Source organism: Furipterus horrens, unplaced genomic scaffold (genome assembly GCF_987537825.1).
Source record: "Furipterus horrens unplaced genomic scaffold, mFurHor1.1.pri manual_scaffold_16, whole genome shotgun sequence".
NCBI classification, from domain to species: Eukaryota; Metazoa; Chordata; class Mammalia; order Chiroptera; family Furipteridae; genus Furipterus; species Furipterus horrens.
The window spans coordinates 1,537,341-1,561,764 of record NW_028327186.1 but is presented as its reverse complement, the minus strand read 5'-3'; the positions used below and the strand labels follow the sequence as shown (position 1 = coordinate 1,561,764).

Genomic DNA, 24,424 nt, shown 5'->3' with positions numbered 1-24,424 from the left:
GCGGGGAGGGATGAGGGGGCAGGAGCAGAAGGAAGAGGAGACAGGACTAAACCTCCGGAACGAACAAGAACACAAGCAAGAGGCGAGCTGGTGGCAGTTTAGTTAGCATGGAGACGTTATTACTGGACTTAGGAAAATAAAATAGGAACTTAATGAACAAAAGAAACAAACAAGCAAAATAGAACCAGAGGCACGGAAACAAGGAGCAGACTGACAGTGACCAGAGGGGAGGGCAGAGGGGGAGAAGTGGGAAAAGGAGGGGAAGGGTCTAGTCAAGGAACATGTACAAATGACCCGTGGACACGGAGAGCAGGGTGGGGATTGACTATGGGAGAGGGGGGAGGAGGGAGGGGCCGGGGAGAGCAATGCGGGGAAAAATTGGGACAACTGTAATAGAACAATAAAAAAATGAAAAAAACAAACCCAACAACCAAAGCTATAGTAAAAAAAAAAAAAAAAGGAAAATAAAATAAGATAAAGTAAGAAATAGACCTTTCCACGTATTGTACTTCACTCTTTCTCAGAAGACTACAGGATGGCCTTGAGATTCGCACTGCAGCATCCACTCTGCGGTGGCACATCTGTGGGGGCGATCCTGGAAGGCCACTGATTCTCAGAGTTTATTGTCTCCTTGTTTGCACATTCAGCCACAGATATCAGAGGCTGGAACTCAGGGAGCAACCCAGCAGTCTGTCTGTCCCTCCTTACAAGTAGGACAGAGGTCTGGACTGGCCACGTGTCCCTTCTTGGGGCTGCGGAGAACGGCGACCATCTGCCAAGGGCTCAGGAATGAAGGGACTAAGCCACATGTTGGGACCAACACAAACTGGGCCAGGACTCTGGAGCAGAGCCCTGGAGACACAGAGCTGTCCCCAGCCAGCCCAGCTGGGCATCCCCTCCCTGAAGGGTCCCCTTCAGACTGAGCTGGCCGAAGGGGGTGCATCAGTCCTCCCAGCCCAAAGAGACAGTGTGACCAGACCCTGCTGGTGACCTCCTTCAGAGCCAAGCCTACACCCGGACTGGGGTCTCGCACGCCTGGCCCACTGTGACTAAGTCCTCTCATGCTGAATCCAGGACCACCGGTCACACTCCCACTTGTCACACACCCCACATCTGCTCTACAGACACATCAGAAAACATGTCGCCAACATGGTTAAGAGCTTAGGAGTTAAGAGTCCTGTGGACTGGGAATGAGCGTGGCCTTGACTCTTCTTAGTAGCCACGTGACCTTGTGCCAACCACCGGACCTTCTCATTACAAAGTGGACGTTCTTGTTTGACCTATTTCCACAACCTTCTCCCTCTGAGGTGGCGCAACCCTGATGTGTCCACGAGACAGATTTCTGAGCCTAGAGGCCAGGCCAATTCTGGAGGAAGTTCATTTGCGAAGTTCAAGGAGGACGGAACCCGTGGGCGGCCATGGGGTGGCCGTGGGCTGGCCTGCTGGTCTCATTTGCATGACGGTCCCATAAATCTCAGGTCAGGCCTTTTAATGCAAGCGCTCAGAGACCACTGGCATCCGATACCTACCGTGTTTTTGTAGAAAAAGTAGAGCGCCATGCTGGCGAGCCGGGAGTAACACCAGTGCCCGTGAACAATTAACAGCCTCTCGAGGTAGCGGAACCTGGGCACCGCGAAGTCGCTGGCCATCACTGCCTTGAAAGGAAGAGGACTTCCATCACTGGGGGCCCCTCCCCCCAACGTGTGTCTTATCCCCCCAGACACAAGGCAAAACACGGACGGAGAAGGACAGCTGGGCGCACGGCGTGTGTGCGACCGGCCACTGCTTGTTTTAGCACTATCTCTCGTCATCTCCTTCGATTAAAGAAAGATTCTACCTCAGCAAGTACTCTAGTTCAGGGTATCATTTTATAGGACTCATGTAAGATTTCAAAGATATGTAATCGATGGATTTTTTAAAATGTCTGCTTTTTATTTCCCACACTTTTTTTAATGAAAACATTTTTTAATTTTTATTTATTGATTTTAGAGGGTGGGGGTAGAGAGAAAGAGAGGGAGAGAGAGAGAGGGAGGGAGGAAGGGAGGGGGAGACAGAAAAAGACAGACACTGGTTTGCTGTTCCACTCATTTATGCATTTATTGGTTGATTCTTCTATGTGCCCTGACCGGGGATTGGACCCACATACTCCAAAACTGTGGGTTTGATCCCCGATCTGAGTGCATACAGCACTCTAAAAAAATCAATCTCTCTCTCTGTAAAAAATCAATAAACATACCCTCAGATGTTGATTGAAAAAAAAAAAATCAGGACAAATGAACTATTTCGGTCATTCACTCAACCAACATTTCTCATGCCTTGCCCACGCGCATGGCCCCGGGAAGAGGGAAAGATGAGTCCTGCCGGGACTCCGTTTCCAATTTCATGGAGGAAGAAAATACACACAAGTAACATAACACAGTGACTTGAGACAGACAGGCTCCAGAGGGAACCACGGTGATTCTAGGTCAGGACTTTCTATCTAACTGGTACGTTCATGTCAAGTACGAAGGTTAGGGGGCCCTGCACAGACCTGGTCCGGTGAGTGGTCAGTGCATAGTAACTAACTGACTGTATCAGCCAATGAGTCAGCCCATGACGAAACAGTGACCACATCCTGCTTTTTTAAGAGAAGAGGCCTGTATAGATTATTCCCTAAAGTCTGTACCAAGTTAAAAAATGTAGTTAGAAGTAAATCAAACGTAGGAAATGGCTGTCATGACTACATTAAAAAAAAAATCCTCACCAGAGGATATGTTTCTTGATTTGAGAGAGAGAAGAAGGAAGAGAGAGAGAGAAACATTGATCAGTTGGTTGCCTCCCACATGTGCCCTGACCGGGGATCGAACCTGCAACCTTTTGGTGGATGGGATGATCAAAAGCAGTACATTTCTAATGAACTCATTTGTTCAGCATCTGGGTCATGGGTCCGGATGACACAGTGACAGCGGATAAGGGCAGGGTTGACATTTCATGAGGCAAGATGGTTACATTTCATGTTTATAGTGGTACCAGGTTCCAACCACGGCAGAATCATTTTCAAATGGCATTACGGGTGACCGAGGAAGAGTAAAAAGTACCATCTGAAGATGAGGCAAAAAGCCACAGAGAAGGCGGTGACTTAATTCAACCCTCGGTTTTACTTACTTTGCAACAATATCTCCCACATATTTATGGCTTCATAAATATGGACTCGCCTTTACCTTGTCTTTGACTACTGTCTAGCAGAACGTGAGCATCAGCGTGTTGAAGGCTGATCCTTTAGCTTTGTTGGACAGAGCCCCCCGAGAAGGCGTGACATGAGCCACAGGGTCACCCAGGACAGCCCCGGTGGGTCTTTACCTGCATGCCCTCCTGGCCTGAGATTCCCACACCCACGTCGGCCACCTGGATCATGCTGACGTCATTGGCTCCGTCACCTAGAAACGGCACAGGCAGGAAGAAGCGTTTGAGCTCAGACGCACAGAATGAAATCGGCTGGACGGATCTTCACGGGGGGCCCCACGGGACCAAGTCCTGTGAAAGCGTCTCAGGAAGAGCGAGGACAGGCTGTGGGAGAACTGAGTCAGGCGGTCAGAACCTCCATGGTGTGAGGTCTGGCACTGCCAGCTGCGCCGAGAGGCGTCCCAGAGAGCAGGCTGGCATGGCTACGGTTTTACTTAGTCTTCCCTCTGCGTCACCGGCTCCTGTGGGGATAGAGCTATAAGTATTATTTCCTGGGCTGCTCCGGTCTCTCACATGGAGACCACGTCCAGGCGATTCCATTGCACACTCACGTGGGTGCTTCCCTACAGCGAATGGAGGGTTAATTCTGCCCAGAACACGGGTGAGACCTTTGTGGGCACAGACTAGCTGCTCGCTCAACAGCTCCATGTGCCCCCCGGCTCCCTCTGAGGGTCCCACAATGGAGAACTTGCATTCATTCAGCCAAGCTGCTGACAGAAAATATTTAGCCACACAAGGCACAGGCGAGGGCTGTGGATGCCTTCGGGGACAGGCAAGCAGGGATTTTGTCATTGTCACTCCGCGCACAGTGACCACTGTCAGAACAGGACACTAGAAGGACCCAAATCACAGAGTGACAAGTTTCAAATACACAACAGTGCATCTGAGGAAAGTCCAAGTGACTCATCAAGTGGCCGGCCACCAGATGTCTCTCTCCCGTGATTTTTCTGTTCTTTATTGCTCTTGGCCCAAAGTGGGCAATTAGCCATTGATCGAATTGAAATTCTGCAAAGCAGCAACAATCTCTGCAGCTTTTCCTAGAATGTCCCATTCAAAATGAGATATAATGGATAACAATGTTCTCTGGTATTGCTCTTTGGCCACCCGGGACCAGGTCACATTAACGCTTTAACTCACGGTGAAAAAATGAGCTGAGGTTTTCAGGGGCTGCTACCTGCTTTCTCTTTTGAAATTCTCTTTTGCTTTTTTCTTTTCTGTTTAACCAGCCAAGACTTCACTGGCATTTTCTTCAGTGAACACCTCCCATCCGGGACTCGGTGGCTGAGCCAGGCACCCGCCAGGCTGTGCATAGGTGGTCTGTCAGCCACTTGTACATGGCCTTCCCAGGGGGACACTCCAAGGAGCGAGGTTAGTGGAGAGGGTGTGGACCCTACAGACCCTAGCCTGCAGACTCCTAGGCTCCTGCCTCCAACACCTGCTCAGGGGCATTGGAAGGCCACACCAGACACATGGGGACAGAGGTGACCCTGAGACAGTCTCCCTTGGGCAGGGCCGAGCCCCAGAGAAGCTGCCTGCCTTCCCTGGGCCTGGACCACGGAGATTCTGAACATGTGCTCACTGCTCCGGCCTGAGCCCAGCTCCCTCCCCATAGCAGTTACAGAAGCCCCCAGGTAACACAGCGTGGTCTCCATGACAACCACACTGAGGCCACACCCTACTCCTTACCCAGGCTTTCCAGGAGCCTCAGCTCTGACAAGGAGGCCATCCTCACATCAACAAGGATGGTTGTCATAGACCTCTTGCAGAAAATACTCTCATCATCACTGATGGGTGAGGACACTTTATTTCAAGAGTCAACTCTCACCCAGGTGTGGGTTCTATATGCAGGAAAACCGAACAGATACCTGGGGTCACAGGGAATCACCCCTTTCTCTAAGCCACCTGCAGTCTTTCCCAGCCCTCACCAGCAGGTGGAGCTGCTGAGTCCCTGGACCGGGCTGGAGGCTGGACTTGAACCTGTGTGGGCAGGGATGCCGCCCGGGAGGAGGCAGGTGAGCATCGCACCAGGTAGCACTGGAGAGGAGCCTAGGAGGCTCTCCAGGCCAACATTCTGCAAGGAATAACCACCGCCAGATGCACAGTCCCTAAGGAAATCATGTACATTTTAGCAATTATTGCTACCTTAGGATGAATGAATGCATTTAATTACATGCTTGTCTTGGAGCAATCAGTAAAGTCCAGCCTACAAGAGGCCACGGGGATTCTGAGTCTCTGGATCCTTCTGGCATGATAGAGCCTTGGACCCCAGGCAGCTCACAGTGACCAGAAGCTACTCTATTACTGATCTTTAAATATGTGGCTGTGACTGTTGCCACTATATACTTGTGGTTTTTGAACCTAAGTGTCCTATTTGGGACAGGCTGCTGCATGGGGGGCGATTTTAAAAGCAGAAAAGAAGGCGAGGAAGCGTTTTCCCACTAGAGCGGATGAAGCCGAGGATCAAATCAATGATTTGGAACGTAAGGAAGCAAAAAAAACCACCAATCGGAACATAGGAAGAAAAAAGAATAATGTAAGAAAATGAGGATAGTGTAAGCAGCCTCTGGGAAAACTTCAAGTCTTCCAACATTCGCATCATAGGGGTGCCAGAAGGAGAAGAGAGAAAGCAAGAAATTGGAAATCTATTTGAAAAAAAATAATGAAAGAAAACTTCTCTAATTTGGTGAAGGACGTAAGACATGGAGTCCAGGAAGTGAAGAGAGAAACCAGATGCCTGAGGCGGGCCGGGCTGCCTACTTACCTATGGCCAAGGTCATGGCCTTGAGCTTGCTTCTGACCAGCTTCACCACCATGCTCTTCTGCAGGGGCGTCGAGCGACAGCAAAGGACTGACCGGCACTGCTTGGCGAGGAAGAGAAATTTGTCCTCCAGGCTTTTGTCGAGAGCGTAGGCCAGGCTTCTCCCGTCGGTCACGAGGCTCGGGCAGGGGCCGGAGGTGATGGGCTCAGAGGGTGAGCAGACAGGGGAGGACCCCACACTCACGTCACCCGGGGTCTTGTCTGGGGTGCAGCGGGGGCCCCTGGCCTGCACGTAGTGTAGGCACTGGTCTAGCAGGGCTGCACATGCCTCCTGAAACACACACGGGAGGGCGCTGCTGGTCGCTACATCACGGCCCAGGTTACACCCGCCCCCCTGCCCCGCTGCACACACCTGGGTCTGATCTCCTGGCATTGGGTGGCATGCTCTGCCTAGGTCCCCTCCTAAAACTGGGCTAGTCAAGGAGGATCACTTCCCACACAGAAGAGAATGAGCTGCTCTAGAGGTTCCATCAATTTCTGCTTTTTTGCACAGAGGCTAGGACAGGACTGTTTGCTTTGGGAAGCCTGGGCCATAATGTGGCACAACTGCTGGCCGCTGAGGCTGAAGGAGCCCCGCGTGGCTCTCGGGGGCCCCCACTCAGCCCCTCGTGCTTCCTGGGAAGGTACAGACACAGGACACAAGGTTCTTTCACAGCCTTTGTTATGATTGGCCCCTGAAGAATGTCATGATCAGTGTTCTTCCTGAGCTTTCCTGTTGACCAGAAAAGTTTCCAAAAAGACACATAAACCCGGAGATATTTCCTTGGCAATGCCCTTCCCAAACCGGGTCTGAATTCCAGAGCCAGCAGGAAGGCCTGCTGGGGAGGCTGCAGAGTCAGGGGACAGAGGGAGGCCGTTTCCAGGAACAAACACGCTCTGTCCACAGAACTCAAGTGGTTCCTGGTCCTCTGCTTAGTGACCAATTTCCTGCCATGCACCACGGAAATCTTGCTGTGTTCAACATACACTTATTGGGGATCTTTTATATTTAGAAAAGTGAGCGACACAAGAGGGCAACAAGGCTGAGAAGGTATCGCTGCTGGCCTTGGGCGGAAAGAAGGTGGCCAGTCACAGACACACACAACCTTGTGACCACAGCCAGTCACAGGCCAGGATGTGCAAAAGTGGTCCTGGATATGGAGATGGCCCTACGAGTTGTAGATACTCGCTCCATACTCAGGGATTTACATACATAAATGGGACTGTCTCTGGCTGGTGTGGCTCAGGTAATTGGAGCATCATCCCATAACCAAAGGGTTACAGGTTCGAGTCCCAGTCTGGGTGTGTATGCATGGCAACCCGCCAATGCTGCTCTCTCACATTCATGTTTCTCTGTCTCCCTTTCTCTCTCTCTAATAGCCGTGGAAAACAATGTTCTCAGGTGAGGATAAAAAAAATACATAAATGGGACTGGATGAAAACCCTCTCTGCCCTTTGGGGCATCCCAGGACAGCCCATGCTGCCCCGAGGGTGTTGGTGCTGAATGAACCTGCTGCCCTCGCTCCTCGTGGCCTCACAGAAAAACAAAACAAAACAAAACAAAACCAAACCCTCAAATACTGTTGACATGGACTGTGTGCCCGGGAAAAGCAGGCTGAACTTTGCATTAATAATGCCCGGGTGGCCCTGGCTGGGTAGCATCATCCCAATACGCCAAGGGTGTGGGTTCGATCCCCAGTCAGGGCACATACAAGAAGCAACCGATGAATGAATGAATAAGTGGAACAGCAAATGGATGTTCCCCTCTCCCTTCCTCTCTCTGTAGAATCAATACATAGGAATTAAAAAAATAAAAATAAAGCCCAGGGAGGCATTCCTTTGAAACTAAGAAACGCCAGAGGATTCCAGGTGTTCCAACGTAATGACAAGTGTGTGCTAAGTGCCAGGAACAGAGCACAGCGGTGGGCAGAGGTGGACGGCCATGCTGGTTGCCGTGGTGGCCAGAAACACAGGTGCCTGGCAGCATCCCACTGAGTTCTGTGGGGAGGCCCTTGGTGTGTGGCTGCCCCAGGCCAAGCAGCGTGCCCCCAAAATGCACGTACCTGGGACTCGGCGTTCAGGGTGATGACTTCCTCGTCGTGGTCCAGCAGTTTGCAGGCGTACGCGATGTTAATGGCTGTTTCCTGCTTGTCACCAGTGAGCACCCAAATCTGCAGGCCGGCCTGGCGCAGCTTAGCAATGGTTTCGGGAACTCCATCCTGCAGGCGGTCTTCAATGCCAGTGGCACCTGGAGAGAGGCACACAAGCGTGTGACTCCCTCCTTCCTGTCCCCAGACCCCAACGGGCGAGAAGCTGCCAGGCCCCCACACAACCAACTCGCCGGCGTGCCCCGTAAGACTGGGACCTGCTGAGGGTTTGCCCCAGGTGGCCACATGCATGGGGGAGTGGATGGTCGGCTCTGGACAGCGGGGGACACTGTCAACGGCTGTGTCCCAGGGTGAGTCGGAAGCCCTGACCAGAATCCTCTGCCCCTACAACAAAATGCCTCTAACTCTTCCAAACACACGGCCGACTTTTAACTTCACAGACAACTTGGAACTATTCTTAAGATGTAACATGCAGTCATTTCTGGGGTTCAACAGTTTCTTTTTATTTCCTGGGTGGTTGGACAGACTTTTCTTTTTTTTTTAATTTTCAGAGAGAGGGGAAGGGAGAGAGAAAAAGGAGAGAAACATGGATTGGTTGCCTCTAGCACTCCCCCAACCAGGGACCTGACGCACCAGGCTTGTGCCCTGACTGGGAATCAAATTGGTGACCTTTCAGTTCACAGGCCGGTGCTTAATCCACTGAGCCACACCAGCCAGGGCTGGCAGATCCTTTTAAGCATTAATTGTCGAGAAGCCTGGCTTCTGTTTCTGGTGGGAAAGCACGGCTGCAGCAGAGACAAGTCAGGGGACCTGGTGGCGTGCCTGCCGGGGCACACGGGGAACCCCAAAGAACCAGGCCACGGAGAGAGTATTCATTCCATCAGGGACCGTCCCAGCTGAGGGCCGCGCTCGCCTCAGGCCAGGAGTCTCCTTAACCCAGCCCGGCATGTGCAGAGATGCCACTACCTACAGCCAAGTCGCCTCCCGCTCCGGGACCCCAGCTACAAACGGAACCCCAGCCCATGCAACAGGCACTCGCGCCAGAATTACCCAAGAGGTGCAGATTCGTCTCGAGGCGTATGGCCGACTGGAAGAGGAGCTCCTCGCGGTTGTCCAGGGCGGATTCCGCCTCTAAGTGGCCCTTCAGCCAGCAGGCATACTCTTCCTGACTCAGGACCTGCGGAGATGGCCTGCTGAGCGCGGCACTCAGTCCGGTGAGCATCTGCCGCTCGGGAGCGCGCCCGGGGGGCGGGGCATGGAGCCCCTGGGAGCGCGCCTGGGGGCGGGGCATGGTGTCTCTGGGAGCGCGCCCGGGGGGCGGGGCATGGAGCCCCTGGGAGCGCGCCTGGGGGCGGGGCATGGTGTCTCTGGGAGCGCGCGCCGGGGGGCGGGGCATGGAGCCCCTGGGAGCGCGCCCGGGGCGGGGCATGGAGCCCCTGGGAGCGCGCCTGTGGGGCGGGGCATGGAGCCCCTGGGAGCACGCCCGGGGGGCGGGGCATGGAGCCCCTGGGAGCGCACCTGGGGGCGGGGCATGGAGTCCCTGGGAGCGCGCCCGGGGGGCGGGGCATGGAGCCCCTGGGAGCGCGCCTGTGGGAGCGGGGCATGGAGCCCCTGGGAGCGCGCCCGGGGGGCGGGGCATGGAGCCCCTGGGAGCGCACCTGTGGGGCGGGGCATGGAGCCCCTGGGAGCGCGCCCGTGGGGCGGGGCATGGAGCCCCTGGGATCGCGCCCGGGGGCGGGGCATGGAGTCCCTGGGAGCGCGCCCGGGGGGGGGGGCATGGAGCCCCTGAGAGCGCGCAGTGGGGTGGTGGAGGGGCCCCACTCACCCTCTTGGCGATGCACAAGGTCCGCAGGCCTTCCACAGCGTACAGATTGAGGTAATTCTGAGTCCGGCTGCGGATTCGTTTTTGATGCCTGCCTCTGGCGTCATCTAGGTTGGAGCAGAAGCGGAAAGCGGAGTGAGTAAGAAAAACAGAGCCCCTGTGCGAGAACCTGAGGCCAGTCCAGGGGCCCTGGGGACCTCTGCCCAGTGTTCCTTTTATTGATTTAAATTTTTAAAAATTTTGTTTTTCAATTACAGTTGATATTCAATATTATTTGTATTAGTTTCAGGTGTACAGCGTAGTGGTTACACAGTCATATCATATACTTCATGAAGTGTGTCCCCAATATTTCTAGTAACCACGTGGCCCCATACACAGTTATTACAATATTATCGACTATATTCCCTGTGCTGTATTTTATATCCCTGTGACTGCTTTTTTTTTTTTTTAAAATCCTCACCTGAGGGCATGCTTATTGATTTTAGAGGGGAAGGGAGGGAGAGAGAGAGGGAGAGAAACATCAATCAGTTGCCTCTTTTATGCGCTCCAACCAGGGACAGAAGCTGCACCTTAGGCACGTGCCCCGACCAGGAATCGAACCTGTGACCTTTCGGTTTATAGGATGACACTCCAACCAACTCAGTCACATTGACCAGGGCCCCATGGTTGTTTTTATAACTGCCAGTTTGTGCTTCTCAGTCCCTTTCCCCTTTCTCACCCAGCCTCCAAACCCTCCCGTCTGGCAACCATAGTCTGTTCTCTGTATTCATGAGTGTATTTTCAATTCTGTTTGTTTTGTTCATTAGATTCCACATATAACTGAAGCCATATGGTATTTGTCTTTCTCTGACTTATTTTACGTAGTATAATACACTCTTAAGTCCATCCATGCTGTTGCAAATGGCAAGATTTCATTCTTTTTCATGACCGAGTAGTATTCCATTGTGCAAATGTACCACATCTTCGTTCCCCGTTTGTCTAGTGACGGGCACTTAGGTTGCGTACACATCTTGGCGATTGTAAAGAATGCTGCAGTGAACATAGGGATGCACATATTCTCTTGAATTAGTGTTTTAGGTTTCTCTGGATAAATACCCAGAAGTGGAATCGCTGGGTCATAAGGCAGAACCATACGGTGTTCTCTTCAGAAATAATTATGCACCAGCTGTTTACACAGAGGTCTAGCTGGGAAGCTCTTCCCCCCCAAATTCTGGGCTAGCTTCCCATGGAAAACAGCACATGTGAAGGTCAGCAAGGTAGTCAAACTCCTAGAGACAGGAAGTAGAATGGTAGTGGCTGGAGTCTGTTCAGTGGGTGCAAAGTATCAGTGTTTCAAGATAAAAACGTTCTGGAGAGCTGGTGCCCAACAATGTGAATATACTTAACACTACTTAACTATACACTTAAAAATGATCAAGATGGTAACTTTTAATTTCTTTTATCCCTACCTGAGGATATTTTTTTCATTGCTTTTAGAGAGGGAGGAAGGGAGAGACAAAGAAAAACATCGATTGGTTGTCTTCTCTTATGAGCCCCGACTGGGGACTGAACCTGCAACCTGAGTATGTGCCCTGACTGGGAATCAAACCTGCAGCCTTTTGGTCTGTGGGATGATGTGTCCAACACCTGAGCCACACCAGCCAGGGCATGATGGTAACTTATGTATTTTTAAGCACAATTTAAAAAAAACTGAGAAATCAGCTGTTAGCTAATAAGAGTTCTCCACACATCCACCCTTTTCTGTTTTCCGTGGATAAAGACGAGGAGCAGACTTGCCGCTTATTCTGAAACTGTGTAAGTGTTGACCATGAACCTCACCCATCTGTGGAACCTGCAGCAAGGTGACAAACCTGAACTCTCCCTGGGTCAACAATTATGAGTAGGAAGGCAGAAGGCACTGCCTTTAGAGCATGACAACAGTATGTGATAAATGAGTGTGTTTTGGGGCAACAGGGTAATAAGGGGTCCTCATCTTTCTGCTCCACTCTAGTTGGTGGTGAAACAGGTAGAATATAGTCCCCAAAACTGCTCCATTGAGTGAAGCCCTGCCAGAGCTATGGCACTTATCAACAGGCAGCTACGAAACAATGGTCTAGGAACTACCCTGACTTCTTTCAAGTTTTTTTCAGATCTCAAGCCAAGCAACACAGACAAACTCAATGCGTGGTTGGGAGAGTCCCTTCCTGCATCCCATAATAAGTCCTGCACAATCCCAGAACGCTTTGCTTTGCGGATGTATACCAGACATCGCTGCTTGAAATGAGATGCTCATGTAGACAAAAACCCCATTAAAGAGGGACTTGGCATCATCTGTCTGGTCCATTGAATGGAGGTGTGTCTTCTTGTTTATGAAAAATCATCCTTAATACAAAATCCAGTTTCTATCCCCAGAATAGCCCCCACATCTGTTTGCACTGCCAGATAGAAAACAAGATGCCCAAGTACTGCATAGGACATACTTTTACCAAAAATATTAGCTGTTGTTTTTCTGATACTTACATTGAACTGGACAGTCAATATATTTTCTTTGCTAAATCTGGCAACCCTAGTAACCTGTGGTGAGGAAGACTGTCTACTGTCGTCAGCCCCCAGGACAGAAAGACAGGGAGAAACACTTTAGCTCCCACACACCCTGTCCCTTATGAAAATCGCTTTATGCATGGAAGGCACTGGGGGCGGGGTGCTTTCCGGGGCCGGATCGGAGGGGTCGGGTACCTGAGGAGCAGGGCAGCAGCAGGTCCATGACGACCGAGTCGGCCCCCTTGGTGTAGACGTTGATCTCGTCGGTGAGCGGGTGCCGGATCACCACCGACATCCTCTTGCGGATGGAGTCGAAGCCCAGCGTGTGCAGCAGCTCGAAGGTGAGCCTGCCCAGGTGGGGCAGCTCCACGGCCACCTGGTCGTGCAGCCGGTCCACCAGCGCGCAGTCGTAGGCGCGGGCGGCGTACACGAGCGCCGCCTCGTCGGGGCTCTCGGCCTCGTAGCGCAGCTCGGGCGTGGGTTCCCGCTCCGGGGCGCACGGCGGCGCCCAGCCATCCGCCTCGCTGCTGCCCGCGGCCGGGGCCGCCTGGCCCGGTGTCTCTTCCAGCCGCGGCAGCATGCTGTCCATGGACAGGGCCGACAGGAAGCTGGACCCCGACCTGTGGTTGGACTTGCTGTTGCTCAGGTTCCCGATGCTGTTGCAGCTCGCGGTCAGACGGCTGGGCGAGAACCTCCGGAGGAAGTCCTCTATGGTCTTCACTGGGGACTTCAGCTCAAACCTCACCCTCACCTGCAGGAGACAGGGGAGCTGTGTCCTCCAGAGGCCCTGCCCAGGCTGCCACGGGGCACCCCATCCTTCCCAATCTCCTGATTTCGGGGCATGTGATAAAAGTTGCAACCAGAGCCAGCAGCTCTTTCTTGAGACCATCCTTCGGCCTCTTTACTTAACAAAGGTAATGCCATGTGCCTTCTTTTAGGATGTGATCACCTGGATCGCCTGGCTGACTCAGAGGGTTGTGTGGCTTTGAGACTGTTCTTTTGCTCTGCAGAACAGCTTCGGAGGCACGGGCTGGCACGGGCTTCTCATGGCCTGCCACAAAGTCCCGCTCCCTCACCGCCCCTCACCCCCCCATTTAATGGAAGACTAGTTTATACATTTCTCTGCATGATGTCCATAAAAAACTTAAATACACAAAGAACATTCCCGAACCCCAAAGAACCTTTCTAAACAAATGACAAGCTGCTCAGCTGGGTGGCAGAGTCAGGATTCCAGTCCAGGTGGTGTGTCCCTGAGTCTGGGTCCCCAGCTTGCCCTGTTCTCTCTCTCCCCTGTGAGGCTTGGATGCTGAGACCCAGGTAGGTCACGCAGGCACCTACCCTTCTGCCCCTGTCCATCCCGTCCCAGGCCCAGAGGGTGTCTGTCCTCTCCCGCTTGGCCCCTATCCTGGCACCCAACTGCTGAAGCCTGAGGAGGAGACTGCAGGGCCACCAGGTGGCTTGCCTGCAGGAAGCCCCGTCACATGCCCTTAACCTTGACAGGAGGTGCTGAGCTCCGGCAGGGAAGGGAAAGCCAGAGACGGACAATGTGCCACAGGTCAAGGGCGTTGCAGGCTCTAGAGGGGCCGGTGGCGCCGGAGGGGGACTTGCCTTTTGTCGTGGCTGATCTGGGGATGTGACCACTACCGTGTTGCAGACGGTGAGCGCGATGAAGAAGTCGAACACGTCTGACAGCTCAGGCGACAGGTGAGCCAGCGGCTGCTCCTGGTGCCTCGCGATGGCCAGGTACCTGTCACATTCGCTCACCTTCTCAAACAGCTTTGGGTCGGGCGTGATGTCTTTCTCCTGGAAGAAACCAGAGGCTGGGGGCTGAGTCTGGCCCAGGGACCTACTCAGTGTCTTGGTGGCTGGTTTTTTAAGGCACCTTGATTTTATTTATAGTTGTAAACACACCTTCATCTCACATATACACATGTCATTTTATAATGATAATTATGCATACTTTTAATTGTATAAGGATCTATAACTTATAGTTGAAATGGAAAGCATATACTCTTACATAAGGTATATATGTTCTTTTTATATAATAACACATCTAAGAATATGTATTATTATAAAATAACATATCTTACTTGGAAAGATTTGGAAATAAAGAAGAATAGGAAAAACTTAGTAACTCTGTATCATACCACCTCATGGTAATACAGGGTAGGGCAAAGTAGGTTTACAGTTGTGAGCACGCAAAGCAGGTATTCTTGTATTATTACTTATCAATTATCATATTAATATCCATACGAACAACTCTAAACCTACTTCTGCCCTGCTCTGTATATGCTTTTTCAAACTCGTGCTTTGTGTTTCCTACCAGGCTTTTTTCTATACATTTACATTGGGCATAATCAAAATCTTTTACACATTTCCTTTGGCTGTATAATAACCGGAAGTGGGAATGCTCGATCTTACCTTACATTTTTCATTTTTTTGAGGAGCCACCTTACTGTTTACACAGTGGCCGAACCAATTTACCTTCCCAGCAACAATGCAAAAGGGTTCCAACTTCTCCACTGACATTTGCTACCTGTTGTCTTTCTGATGACAGGTAGCAGTTTGTGGGGGGCGATCTCATTACGGTTTGATGTGCATTTCCCAACGTCAACACCCACTGCTACATGTCAATTATATTCCAATAAAAATGTACACATAAATTGGCAGAGTCCCTTTTCCCCAAAACATGATATTGTCTGAACTTTTCCAGGCCTTTAAGAATGAGTCATCCGCCCTTATTCATGGACAATACATTCCAAGCCCTCCATGGATGCCTGGAACAGCGGATAGTACCGAAGCCTGTATGTATTACGCTTTTTCCTCTACATACACACCTTTCCACTTAAAAGAAGAACTTTCAGGTTTCTCTCTGGCATATCCAGATTGCCAGCATCACTGCTCTTACACTGGAGGCCATTGTGAGGTAAAATAAGGGTCACCTGAACGCCAGCACTGTGACGCCATGCGAACAGACCAGATGACCCATATGGCTACTGAGTGTCTAGAAGGTGGGGCACCTACAGCCTGCGGATGTTGCACAAAGGGATAAGTCACATCCCAAGCAGGACGGAGCGGGACAGTGTGACACTTCATCACGTTACTCAGAACGGCTTGAAATTTAATTCTGGAACTTTCCATTTAATAGTTTTGGACCACCATTGACCTCAAGGAAAACCACAGAGAAAGGGGGGGCTGTTGTATTTGGAAACACAGCTCTTAACAATTTCAAAACAGATCTACCGTGATTTATCTGTCCATTCCTTTATCACTAGATACATTTTTTTCACTGTTTTGCTGATGTAAATAAGGCACCGATAAGCTTCTGTGCGTATAAATCTTTGAATGCCATGTTGCTAAACCGATGTCAGGAAAACCTGTTCCAACGCAATCTCCCTCCTGCCAAGTGTGAGAACCCCTCCCATGTGCCCCCTTTAAACCCACCCCGAAGCCACTGCGGTTCTAGGTCATCTCTGGTTAGTGGCAGCTTCTATATGGCCTTCAAAGGACATAAAAGAATGAGACCAGCATAGAGTGAGCAAAATGGGTTCCCCTTCTCTGTTCCTAAACCATTTTTAAAGTGAAAGGATCCTTTTAGAAGCTGCCACTCGCTCATTTCCAGAAATGTTTGGGCAGCTGACAAAACCAGAGAGAAACAAGTTTTACTGGGTTTTGGGCTCATGTAATTAAAACTTTTTTTTCTTCATTTGGCTTTGCTTTTTCACAGTTGTCATCTTGCTCTGTTGTATTTGTTTCATTTGGCAAGACAGGCTTCCGCTCTGTTACCCATCTGGGCGGCTCACGGGGGGTCCCCAGCCTCGAACGGTGGCGGTAAAGGGGCCATGTTAGCAGCTGTGGGGAGAAGGTGCTGACCCGAAAACCTCGAGCTAACGGAGCAGAGCCAACGGCGCATGTGTATTATTAAACACAGACGCTTCTGATGGACGGGAAGGACAGGCAGGAGCAGAGGGGCCCACGCTCGGGCACTGGGCAGCGCCAGCGCTGTCCTGGGGGCAGGACTCACCATGGGGCTGCTGAAGGCCGTGTGCTTGGACAGCATGCTGGCCCGCCTGACCTCAGCCCGGCTGCCCGTGCGCCGGTGCGACCTGGTGCTCTGGGTCCTGGGGACCATGCGGACGCTCTGGTGGCTCCCGACGCTGCCACGCTGGGACAGCGAGCCCCCCTTGGGCACCGTCTCTTCTGAGTCCGAGTCCACCTCCTGGTACCTGGCCAGACGCTGCGCTGTGGGGAGAGATGTGGGTGACTGGTCATGAGGAGGCTGGGCAGACGCAAGTGGGTCTGTGGAGTCCCCCTGCACCCCCCCTTTCATGGCCAGGCCGCCTTTAATGAAGGAGGGCTGATGCTCCCACATATCTGCACCTGCACTCAACCTGATGTGGCTGATATTTTCAACCCGTTTCACAGAGGAGGAAACTGATCTCAGGGAACTTTAGAGCTTGCTAAGGTCACAGGATGCAGGGGCAGGGGGTGGATGCCAAAGTTTGGGTCCTGACCTTTGTGGCACGCAAACGGGCCCGGTGTGGGCCGGGATGGGTTCACACGGAGCCCCTCTACTCAGGTGAAGCCTAGATATGAGTGGGGCCTGGGGACAGGTGGCTGGGAAGGCCTGGCTCACAGAGTAACTGGGGTCAAGGGGCAACCTGGCTCACTGGGGCCATTGTGACAGATCCCACTGAGCCTTGCAGTCAGTCACACAGAAGTGACAGTCCTCTCCCATGGGCAAGGTAGGGCTCCCGGTCCTCCCGGAGTTGCCCAGCGTGGACCAGTGTCGCCAGGGCTTGGGCCCCTGCAGCCGCGTGGCGGTCGGTGGATCAGCAAAGCGCGTCCACGCGGCCGTTCTTGGCTCGCGAATGACTCTGAACACCGTTTCCTCGCTTCACCCAGGTCGGGCGGCCGTGTCATCACGGATGAGCAACAAGGACACCGTCCACGAGCAGTTAACTCATTCGAACAGGCGGTTACTGAGCTGGGAACAAGGGCAGCCCGGTGCTGGGCCGCAGTGCAGGGACCCGGACACAAGGTGGCGTTCGTGCGAGGCGCTGAGAAGGGGCTTCAAGCGCCACCGGGCCTTCCACGCAGCATCTTCCTTTAGAGGTGAGCAAAAGAGGGATAAAGAAGGGGGAGTCGCCTGTCCACGGCCACGAGGCCCAGTACCCCCAACGCCAGGACCCTGATCAGGGTGCTCCGAGGAGAAGAACAGGAGCTTGGCATCAGCCTCCTGCAGGGCACACGTGCCAGGCCCACCCACCTGAAGTGAGACATCAGCCTGAAGGAGCTGCCCCAGCGACCACACTGGAGTGTCTGACCAGCAGTGACTTCAGTGATGGCCTGCATGTCACTGGGGAGGATGACGGTCAGGATCAGGTGACGCCTGGCCCCAGCCACACACCGGCACCAGCCCCTGAGGTCAGCATGGGCTGCACCCCGGGTCTCTGTGGCCAGGTCAGGTTATCTGTGGGCTGAGCCCTGAACCCATTTTCCTCACAAGATCTTGAGAGGTCGAAGTCATGGGAGAGACCTTGGAAGATGCTCGTGGCTCTGGGGTCATGTCGATGACTGATCACAGCAGGGCTTTCGAATGCTGTAGAGGTGCCTGCTGGTCTCCATCATCACCAGAAATGTTTCCTGTGTCTTCCAGACGCAGTGGGAGCCTTGGGTTTTTTAGTAAGTGGCTGACAATGGTCAAAATCTGGAGTCCTAGCTGGGGTTCTGCCCGCGGAACCTCAGAGGCTGCCGCTGACCTGCTGGGTCCTTCACAATCAGGCTGAGTTCCGCTTGTGGGCACCTGGGCTGTTCTGCACGAGGCTGAGGGGGTGCAGGAGGAGAGAGTGGATAGAGAACAGGGACAGACGGGATGCTCTCTCACTGTTCTATTTGGATGGCAAATTAAACCTTAAGCAAAGTGGATAAATTCTTACGACTTCTGTTTCCTATGATGGCTTTCATTTTACATGGAGGGCGTTTGTGGACATGATACTTCTTGGTTTTATAAAACTCACAAAACTCTTGTGTTCCAGCAGACGGTTCCCACCGAGTCCTCCTAAAGGACAGCTTCCTATGGTGTCCCCTGTTACGTATTTGCTTGTTTCATGGCAAGGTGTCTTGGATGTTCTCCGATGCAGTTCCGGGAAGGAAGGGGACCCGTGGTTACACATACAGCAGATATCTGTTCTCGACCCCAGAAACATGACAGGGCGCCCTCTGCTGGCTCAGGCAGACACCTGGCCCCAGTCATACCCTCAGCTTATGAAGCTGACCACTCCGGGTGCTTTCAGTGAGGCAGCAAGGGATAAGGAAAGCTGAGGTGGGAGAAGAGACCGCCTAAAATATCCAACGTGAAGTGACTCAGTTCTTCCCAGCTCCTGTGACATCGTAGTCCAAGGGAACGAATTTGGCACAAATTCTAAGAATTTTCAGCTGATCACAAGTCCACCATGGACGACCCCAGAAACATCTCTTCGCCTATTCGTGAGGCTCAGAAATCGGGCCCCTCAGAAGTGAGTTCCTCCAGGATGCCCTCCTGGGTTCCGCTTGGGTGGCAGAAAATGAGTGTGTAAGCCTGAGCCTTCCCACGCTGTACACTGCAATGCACACAAGCCCCCTTTCCGGTGCTGGGCTTCATTTCAGGCTCCCCCCCAAATCGGCACCCTTGGAGGGCGCGTGTGTGCATGTGTGTGTGCACACAAGCAAACACTTGGGCATGTAGCTTGGGACCGAGCAGCTTTCCGGCCCAGCCCCCACTCCCAGACTCACCATTCGCATCATGAGAATATTCTACGCCAGACACGGTGCACCTTCGGAAAACCATCTTATTCTCAGTTAACGTGCCGGTTTTATCGGAGAAGATATACTGGATCTGCCCCAGGTCCTCCGTGATGTTCAGAGCCCGACACTGCAGCTGGGAGTCCGTGTCTTCGTCGTACAGCTCCATGTCCTGGTTGATGAAGTACACTTGGCACACTTTAACAATCTCAATGGAGACATATAACGAGATGGGGATCAGGACCTAGAAGACACCGGGCACCTGGAGTGAGTGACTGTGAGGGCCAGGACGCTGCGGAATCAGTCTGATCTACTGAAATGACTACAACCACAAGTAAGAAGGGACTATACTGTACCTTTACGAGCTTACACAGGTTGGTTTAGAGGCACTATTGGAAAAAGATTAGGGCATTGGCAAAGAGTTTAAACTAGGGCAGCCTACGATGCCCCACAGAGCGCAAATCCACTATGGTGTCTGGAAATATGGAACCATGGCTTGGAGAGAAGCAAGCGTTTTCGAGTGAGTAAGCTGTGCTTGAGAAAGGCTAGGAGAGGAAAGAGAGAAAGAGTCAGAGTCCTCGTAAGCAAAGTCACCTTGTACTACAACGGCCCCGGGGTCCCAGGCTGTCCCCTGGGCTCCCAGCGGCCCGACCCTTGGGCACACCCACCCCACAGTCTTTTCCGAGGCTGGTTTTGTGTTGAAGGAGAGTTTCTGGGGCGTGCATTACAGAGCAAAGGAAAGAAGGCTCCCTGAAAAATAGTTATGTTTTGACACTTGAAGAACCACCTCCATGAAATCAATCTTTTATTTCTTTTATTTTGGGGGGAGGTATGACAGTATTGAACTGATATTTATGGGCTCAGAATATTATTTGGATGAACTGGTTCTCTCGGTAATTTAAGTATGTTAATGAGACACATGTTACAGAAGGTACAAACTCCCAGTTATAAGATGAATGAGTTCTGGGAACACAATGTACAGCATGCTGACTAGAGTTAATATGGTATATTTGACATTTGCGAAGAGAGTAGATCCTGAAGGTTCTCAACACACTCAAAAGTATAACTCTGTGAGATGATGGGCGTTAACTAAATTTATTGTGGTGATCATTTTGCAATATATACAAATATCAAGTCGTCATGTTGTACACCTGAAATTAATATAAATACAACCTTATATGCCATTACAAAATATGCCTCAATAAAATTGGGAAAATGTTATCAGAAAATGATAATAACGTATAAAAAATTCTTTGAATAATTCCTATAGTCACCACAATAGTCGAAACCTCTTCTTCCAGCAAACTTTATGAGAACAATCAGGAGGTAAATGACCTCACTGAGTTCCAAACAAACCCCTGCTAATTTGGAAAGTTAAGTAAGGCTGTTTCCTGGTGTATGAAGCACATGCAATGGAATACAAAGGTGAAGCAAATGTCCTGTGGTCACTGTGTGCTCCCAAGGAGGCTGGCAGTGACATTCACTGTCCCTTCTCCTCCTGGGCACAGATCCTCAGTTAGTGACTGGGAGTCATGGAAGAGGCATGTGAATTAATAATAATAATAGTAATAGTCCTAATAACAATAATAAACAACGCTGCGAAATGTGCTGTGACATCCTGAATTGAGCGCTGGAACAGAAAAAGCACACTGTTGGGAAAACTAGCGGGATCTGAATGAAGTCTGGAGTTTAGTTCCGGGCAAAGTACCAGAGCTGGTTTCTTAGCTCTGACAATGTACTACGGTGATCCGTTCACATTAGGGAAAGTGGTGAAGGACGCAGAGGACCTCTCTGTACTATTTTTTGTTGCAACTTGTCTGTAAGTCTTAAAATTATTCCAGACTGGCAGTTGCAAAACAGCCACAAGGAGGAAAAGTACAGCAAAGGGAGCAGAGTCAGTAATATTGTAATAACCATGTCAGGTACCAGGTGGGCACTGGAAATATCAGGGGGACACTTTATAAGTACATGATTGTCTAACCACTACGTGTACACCTGAAACAAATACCAATAATACTGAGTGTCAACTGTAATTGAAAAAAAGTTCTAAAATAAAATTTAGATTGTTTTAGAAGTAATGGAATGGATAAAGCACCCCTCAAACCAACCCCTCAAAGCCTAAGCATCTTAAGAACAGCAAAGGAGAATTTGAACTTGAAAATCACCCCAGGAAACACCCTCTAGGAAAAGTAGAAGTCAGGATCATCCCAATGCAGAATTTACAGGCAAGGCTGAGCAGGGGACAGCATTCAGTTCTTGCCAGAAAAGTAAAGCCAGTGTCACGTGGCCTTTCGTCCTGTTACCTGCAGAACTATGATCATTGTCAAAAACGAGTACACCGCAGCTGTGACTGGGGACAGAGGGCTGCCATCGGGCTCAGGGACTTCAAACAACGCTTTCTTCTCTTGATAGCGCCGGACCCACACTCCGTGCCCTGTGATACGTTCAAAGAGAAACATCATTCGGCCAAAGGGCAAATGAGAACACAGTGAACTGCAAAGTAAACGGAAACTTGAAGACGATCATTTGACGCAGGTACGTTTGGCCCTAAGAGCCTGCTTGTCACCTAAGACAGCAAAGCACATGGTTCTGTTGGCCCCTGTGACCTGACGGCTGGGAGGTCCAGGGGTGGGGACTCCTGCTGGCATCCGGTTTCCCACGGTTGGCATGACACAGGAACTGAATGATTGCGGGTAGAGGGCAGTGAGAACCTTCCAGAAAGGAAATTCCCAGCATGCACCTCACAAAACCCCAGCCTCGTCAGCAGGCTCTGAGTACTGCCCATTTTTGTCCCTCCTTGGAGGCTCAAAAGCCACATACCTTAGACTCCAGGAAGCCAATGGCAATGCATGTTACTTCATCAACTTGTCCCAGAGCTCTCTGATAACAGAAGCCCTTTACCTGTCCTGTATGCTGATGTCTGTCACCACTGAGCTCTGAGACCATGTTATACCCACCTGCCCGGACGTGGTGAACGCCATGTACCCAGAGGTCCGACACACTTCCCTGGGAGGTGCTCCCGAGGCCGGGTCTGGAGGCCGTCATGGGCTGCAGAGCCCTGGAGCCCACATGCAAACTAACTGCCAGCCCAGCCCCATCTCAGGCTCTAAGTAACTTTTCTCCTCTTTTCACGGAGTTCCCACTTAGTAGCATTTATGCTTCTCCTGCTCTTACGACTCCTGGTTCATCACCAGGTTCTGGATACTCTGTCCACTAGACTCATGACAAATGCAGTGACGAGACCATTCTTCATCCAGGAAGTTTCCGATGGGAAAAGTAACACATGGTGCCCAGCACACATGTCTAGACATTTCAGCCTGGCCCCTGCTGATGCACACAGCCCGTGGGTGTCAGCCGGTGACAGATGTGCCATTTAACTTTAGGGCATAGGAGTGAGCTGTGGGCAGCCCACCAGGCTCACCAGAGGCTGTCCCGTCGAGGAGACTTACCGACCGCTGTAGACAGAGACATACAAACGAGCAGGAGGACACACCAGAGCACGTCACAGTTCATCTGTCTCTCCAGCTGGCTGCGCTTGTAGCGAGGCCCACTGTTGTTCAGCAGCGCCTTGGTTTCGTGTCCTGTGGGGGAGGGGAGAGGGGGGCGGGGGGTCAGAGTCCAGCAGTGAGGGGATGCGTGGCCCTGACTCTGAGGATCGAAGTGCGATGCTGGCATTCAACAGTACTTATGGGACAGGCTCGGTCCGAAGAGCAGGGTATAAAAGTAATCTGAACTAAGTGCCAACCATGGAGACCCATGCAATGAGACAGGCTAAGAGGGAACACTTTTGGTCAAGATACTATTAGATACGGTGCTTCTTTCCCTTTTCTTTGTTTCCTAAGTTTTCTACACTGGGTCTCTGCTACTTTTATAATCAGAAAAAAAATAAACAAGGAGCCAAGTTCGAGAACACACAGGACCACGTGGCGAGCCGGCGCCGTCCCCGACCAGGTGCCCACCTGCATAGATGACGATGCCAACGACGGCCTCTGTGTTCCTGACGGTGCAGCCTCGAAGCAGCAGGTTCTCCTTGTGCAGCCCGGCCTTCTTCCCATTGTCATGCACGCTGTGGAGGAACACATGTCACGCATGCGCCTCACATGCCAAGTAGCACTGTGTTGGGGAGGAAGAGTCTAGACGCCAGGCTGGGAGGGGGGACAGGGACCCTGGAGGGAGCAGCTTGCCTCAGTGGCCTCTACCAGAGCTGGTCACAGGGCTTCTAGAAGCATCTCCAGAGCCTGGTGTTTACTTTGCCGATGGGCTTTGGGAAATACTAAGAAATGTGTGCATTGGTCCCTGCCCCGGCGCCTTGACGCAGGCCTGCCGAAACGCTTGTAAACAAGGTGCTGGGAAAAGCTTTTGTTCTAACATCTAGTCTTGGATCCCAGAGCCCAGCACGGCGCGACTAAAATCCTGACCATTTCCTCAGGGATAAGAGCCCCAGAAACAACTTTTGTCCCCACATCAGGCCTTTGACTCTGGCTGTTCCTGACGCAGAATACGCAATCCCTTGGAATTTCCTGGGTGATGCAAGTGGCTTTTGTTCGAATAGGGTGACTTCGGGTGAGCTCGCGGATGGGGGCTGGTCACCAGAATGACCTCCACCAAACACATCAGGGAGCCGGAGATGGGGGAGCTCAGAGGGCATGGAAGCCCCCCGCCCCTCCCACTCGCCTCTCCCTACACGTCTCTCCACCTGGATGTTCATCCAAACCCTTTGTCACACCTTTCGTCATAGACTAGCAAATTAATTGACCCTGAGCAGGAGGTCGTGGGGACCTCTGATGTCCCAGAAGCGCAGGTGACAATCTGGACTCAACACCAGCACTGGCATCTGGGGTGGGGCTGGGGGTGGGCTTGGAGGACTGAGCCCGGCAACCGTCGGGTCTGCGCTAACTGCAGGCAGATGGGGTCAGGACTGAGTTCCATTGAAAAACACGCAGCTCGTGTCGTGGGACTGCTCAGTGTGGGGAAACCCCGCATCGGAACCGGCATCAGGATTACAGCTTGCCGTCACCTTGGGAACACACCACGGCCAGAGAGGCAGGCCAGGGAAGGTGGGGCTGAACGGGGACACTGACCACCCGCCCATCACAGTTCCTGGGCATCTCTCTGTCACAGAAACTCCAACATTCCACTAAAAAGCAGAAGGGGACTGGTTCTGGCAACATT

General features: G+C 51.9%; 1 protein-coding gene across 1 annotated transcript in view; it reads right to left on the bottom strand.

The window, feature by feature from the left end:
- The window catches only part of ATP10A (ATPase phospholipid transporting 10A (putative)), a 98,531-nt gene that overhangs the window by 6,999 nt on the left and 67,108 nt on the right, over positions 1-24,424 (bottom strand). The window contains exons 4-16 of the mRNA XM_090263612.1: positions 23,212-23,318; positions 22,702-22,833; positions 21,556-21,686; positions 19,244-19,496; positions 16,494-16,711; positions 14,078-14,272; positions 12,665-13,220; positions 9,953-10,056; positions 9,178-9,304; positions 8,083-8,267; positions 5,984-6,311; positions 3,340-3,416; positions 1,530-1,655 (exon numbers count right to left, since the gene is read on the bottom strand). Coding sequence (XP_090119738.1) covers positions 1,530-1,655; positions 3,340-3,416; positions 5,984-6,311; positions 8,083-8,267; positions 9,178-9,304; positions 9,953-10,056; positions 12,665-13,220; positions 14,078-14,272; positions 16,494-16,711; positions 19,244-19,496; positions 21,556-21,686; positions 22,702-22,833; positions 23,212-23,318 — 2,539 coding nt within the window. The remainder of the gene's footprint in view (positions 1-1,529; positions 1,656-3,339; positions 3,417-5,983; positions 6,312-8,082; positions 8,268-9,177; positions 9,305-9,952; positions 10,057-12,664; positions 13,221-14,077; positions 14,273-16,493; positions 16,712-19,243; positions 19,497-21,555; positions 21,687-22,701; positions 22,834-23,211; positions 23,319-24,424) is intronic.